General features: G+C 35.5%; 1 protein-coding gene across 1 annotated transcript in view; it reads left to right on the forward strand.

Moving 5' to 3' along the window:
• LOC119574260 (4'-phosphopantetheine phosphatase-like) overlaps positions 1-5,000 on the forward strand; it is a 20,207-nt gene that overhangs the window by 12,529 nt on the left and 2,678 nt on the right. Inside the window, exons 11-14 of the mRNA XM_037921419.1 lie at positions 1-30; positions 340-532; positions 2,826-2,980; positions 4,198-4,367. The exon at positions 1-30 is cut by the window's left edge and continues 67 nt beyond it. Of these exons, the coding sequence (XP_037777347.1) occupies positions 1-30; positions 340-532; positions 2,826-2,980; positions 4,198-4,367 (548 nt within the window). The remainder of the gene's footprint in view (positions 31-339; positions 533-2,825; positions 2,981-4,197; positions 4,368-5,000) is intronic.

A 5,000-nucleotide genomic window follows, 5' to 3' on the forward strand; every position in this document is an offset into this window, starting at 1 on the left:
TTTCCTGACCCATACCTTCAACAGAAAAAGGTATTTTGATTCTCTACCTTTCAGCCCCCCAAAATTATTCTATTCTATTCTTTTAATCAGTTTTAGTATATTATTGTACTATTTAATTTTGTACAAACAAAAACAATATCACAGTAATAATGAGACTTACATAACATTTTGCAAAATTTTTAGGATTCTAAGTATGTACTTCAATATTGCAGCAATTTGAAAATTAATGTTATAGATTCATTCTGAGTTCATATCACTTTTCTATCAGTATTTATAATAAGTTGTTTCTGATTGCATGAAAATCATCCAAAAAATCCTGAACCATTTACTTATTTTCAGTTTGAAAATGAAAATGCCCTGAAACTGTTGAAGGACCACCTGAAATATCTTGATTCCCTAGAGTGGAAGGAGCGTCAAGAGGTCCTGATCAGGGGAGTGTTAGCAGGGAATGTATTCGACTGGGGAGCCAAGGAAGTCGTAGAACTCATGGAAGCAGGACTTGGTTTTAAGGAGGCTGCAGGGAAACTTGAAAGTGAGTGCAGAAGTTCTGCTTACATTTCTTTTCTTTCTTTCTTTCTTTCTTTATTTATTTATTCATTTATTTTTTTTTGTGTGGGATTTGTATATGTGCTGTATTCCTTACAATTTATTTTTGTCAATTCTTAGTGACCATTTTTTTTTTTTTTTCATTAACCAGCATTTATCTCAAGAAATGTTGGATGTTTAACTCTTTATGTCATAATATTTTGTATGAGATAATAAGATTATTACACAGGGTTTAAATTGAGGCCCTTGATGGATGAAATGTGCTCCTTTTCTGTCTGAGAGAGCTGGTGTGCAGCTTATAATTATCAGGTACCATAGCCTAAATTGGATGTAACAAACTTGAGTTGACTTTTGTACATGGTGTATCCAAAAACAATTGAATACAAAAGAGAAAAGAAAACCCACCCTGGTAGCCTTACAAAGTCATAATCAGCCTCCTCTTCCCCCCTCAACCCCAGTTGTGAAATATTAAACCTGAAAACAGTCCTGGATGAACCCCAAGGAAAGGAGGAAAATCTTTGTAAAGACTTCTCAGACAGAAAAAAAAAAATTCAAACTGGATCAGGATGTGTAAGAGAAAAAGGATATGATCCGTATGATTTCTCTTGGCAAGAATTAAACTGAGGGAAATCTGTTCTTGAACATATGACAAGAGTGCACTAAAAAGGCAAAATGACACATGTCAGTGCAAATTATATATGTGTATATCAATCTGTGGTTGGAGATAAGAGGATAGAATACAACTGCACTGTGTGGGTCATATGATGGTGTACTGGTGAGTGGCTCATAATGGCTAAGACTTCTATAAAGATAGGGCAGTCCTCTGCTATTTAAGGTTTGGCAGTGTTATATAGCACAATATGCATGTTAGTGCATCATTGTATGTCTGAAATTAATGCTCTTGAGCTCTAGATAGACACCATACCTCTATGAGGAAAGAGGTCATAGACCCATGAAACAAATACAACCAACCTTGTACTGGTGAGAAACAGATATTATGATATTAAAAAGCAGGGACACTCCCATACTCTATACTGTTCTATACTGATGTATAGAACAGGTTGTGACTCCATGTAAAGAGAACAGACCTCAGACATAGGAGTGACACAACACTACCTAGTTCTCAAAGGAAAAAATATTAGTGTGTGCATAAGCCTATAGCCTGTATCTCCATAGAGATATAGTACAGTATATGAAGGAAAACAAGGGAGTGAATCCTATAGATGTAAAAATTAGCATGGAATATCATTGTCTTGTAGTAAAAAACAATAACAAAAAAACATGGAAAGGAATTAAAGGGACATGACCAGCAGAGACTGCTGCCAGTCCACCATGAAGATTCAAGGTTTCTCAAAACACCTGTTGTTGTAGCCCTGCAGAGATTGAGCATAATGTTCAACTTTGTATGCCACACCACAACTAGCCAGCTCATAGATGGCTGCTCTGTTAGGGGTTAGATGAGGGCCTCTCGATCTAGCATTTAGTAAACAGTGGCAAGGAGTTATCTTGATTATTTCTTCCAAAAATAGGGGCTTGCCATGACTAGCAGCATTGGTATTGAATAGATATAGCTCTTTGAACCATTGTGGGGGCAAGCCACAACTAGCCAGTTTGAAGAGGGTAGTAATACCAAGGAGTATTTTTGGTCTCTCTCAGCTATAGTAAATATCAAGGGCTAACCTTAACTATTTGGCAAACTTAACATAGAGAAGATTAGGGCTCATAGAAAATTGAAGGAATAGGTGCAGACAGGGAGAGAAATAAACACCTGAGAATTACAAAACCATGAAGAAGGATCAAAGCTCACCTGCCTCAGAAGGGAAAGGATATAGTAGAAGTAGTAAGAGGACTCATGGAAAGTACCATTACCCCATATGTGACAGAAAAAGAATAATGAAAATTATGATCAACAAAGCAGGAAACTCATACTTCATAGAAGAGTGTAGAACATAGAATACAGTAAATCCACTAAAGTGAAAACAACACTAGAGCAGAGGCAACAATTCTTTTGAGTAATTTTTCAGCAGCAGAGCAGATTATGAAGTAGTTAAGAATTTAGGGGGTACCAGTGTAATTTTGCTTTCATTTTTTTCTTTCCTGTTTCTTGAAGCTCTATGCTTCTGCCATGGTTGCATGGTTGATATATCGCATTAGGCTATCACTATGATCTTGCACCAGTCATTGAAGGACCAGAATATTTAGAGTTTAAATAGTTTGTCCTTTCCATTCAGTGATTGAAAAGTATTAAGAGATATCTTGTAACTTGTTTCTGTTTACAGTTCGCCCCTGGCTTCATGATGACCTAGATGCTTGGATTGCTCGACAGGAGGGACGGCCATACAAATGTGCAGTCATTTTCCTGGATAATTCTGGCTGTGATGTTGTCCTTGGCATTATACCTTTTGCGAGATCACTACTAGCCCAAGATACTAGAGTAAGTTAATTTTCCAAAATATGCTTGAAATTAGAAAACTCCAGAAGTGACATTGTATTAGTTGAAATTCTGGGATTAATCAATGTGTTTGATACCCAGCATGCCTTTCCAGTATGTGATACACTGTTTCAGCCTATCCCAGTTCTGGTTACCTGGATTTGGTCTTTTCCTGTGTGAAGTACCTGTGCTTGGTCCATGTCAGTACAAGATACCCAGAATGTGCAGGTGGCAAATGCCACTTTAATTAACTTTGATTAACATCAGGCCACACTGACAAAATCCATACAACTTAAAACTCTTACCTCTTGTATCAACTGTTTATAAATGTTTAACTTTCTTAACAAACTATCATTAATTTAATGGCTAGGTTTGCAATTTTGTTCTCATGGTGAAATCTTTAAAGGGACTGAAAATGCAAAGGGCATTTTCTAGCTTTCTGAAGGTAACTCCTAACCCTTTTTGATATTCATTTAATTTTAAAAATTAATCATAATTTAGCAGAATTAAAACGAAAGAAAAAGAAAGAAAGAAAAAATACACACACACACACACACACACACACACACACACACACACACACACACACACACATACATACATACATACATACATACATACATACATACATACGCATAAATACATACATACACATACATACATACACATACATACATACACATACATACATACACATACATACAACACATACATACACACATACATACACATACATACACACACATACATACACACATACATACACACATACATACACACATACACACACACACGCACGCACGCACGCACGCACGCACGCACGCACGCACGCACGCACGCACGCACTCACACACACACACACACACACACACACACACACACACACACACACACACACACACACACACACACACACACACACACACACACACACACTCTCACACACACACACTATCAGATGCTTTGATTGATCTAAATTATGTTATGTACATTTGTAAATGTTGAGTTTATTCTATGCTAAGAATTTTGAAATACTTTTAGTCTACTAGATCCATATGTAATAAATGAATATTAGTATCAATACCTTGAGCAAAGATTAAAGGTTCATTTTAATTTTGACTTATTTCTTTGGTTTTCATGTGCTCTGTCATTAAGTTCAAATAATTACGTTTTATGAGCCCTAATACAAAATGTTTCCATTTACTTTTTTACCTTTCCAGGTTGTACTCTGTGCAAATAGTAAACCTGCATTAAATGATGTAACTGCAGAAGAGCTTATTATGCTTATGAAGCAAGTTGCAACAGTGTGCCCTATCATAAACCAACATCTTGATTCTGGAACTCTTTGTATACGAGAGTCTGGCCAAGCCTCACCGTGCCTTGATCTAAGGTGAGAAATATAGTCGTTATAAAATTAACCTTTTGATGACAGGAGTGCAAATGCACATGTACTATCCCCTATGGTTGTGTTTTCTTGCTCTTATTTTACAAATAGGCTAGAAGACATCCCAAGTGCGTAGTCATTTAGGGGTCAGTGAATAAGCCCACCATGGGATTTTATTTTTATTACTGTTAGGGTTGTTAATAATAATGATAAACTATGCTGAAAATGATGATGATGATAATAATTGCTAGGGCAGCTATAATTATAATTATAATAACACAATGAAAATAATGATAAGGATAATAATAATGATAATGATAATAATAATAATCATAATGATAATAATAGTAGTGATAATAATAGAAATGATGATACTGATGATAATAACCATAGTTGATTATGATAATGGTAACGATAATAACTTTGTGTTTATTGTATAATAGGAACGTCTTAATCCACTGTTCTGAGTAATTGCACTGTAGCACTGTATTATGGTTTAGGAATTTTGTTAAAACAAGTGATTAATCACCAAGAAATCCATTAATAGGCATACCTGAGTTCTAATTGACTCCTTGGTGATTGAACTCTTATGAAGCTATCTATATGTAAGCAAAATTACTAAACTAAAATCATAGTGGA

Source organism: Penaeus monodon, chromosome 6, assembly GCF_015228065.2.
Source record: "Penaeus monodon isolate SGIC_2016 chromosome 6, NSTDA_Pmon_1, whole genome shotgun sequence".
Classification (NCBI taxonomy): domain Eukaryota; kingdom Metazoa; phylum Arthropoda; class Malacostraca; order Decapoda; family Penaeidae; genus Penaeus; species Penaeus monodon.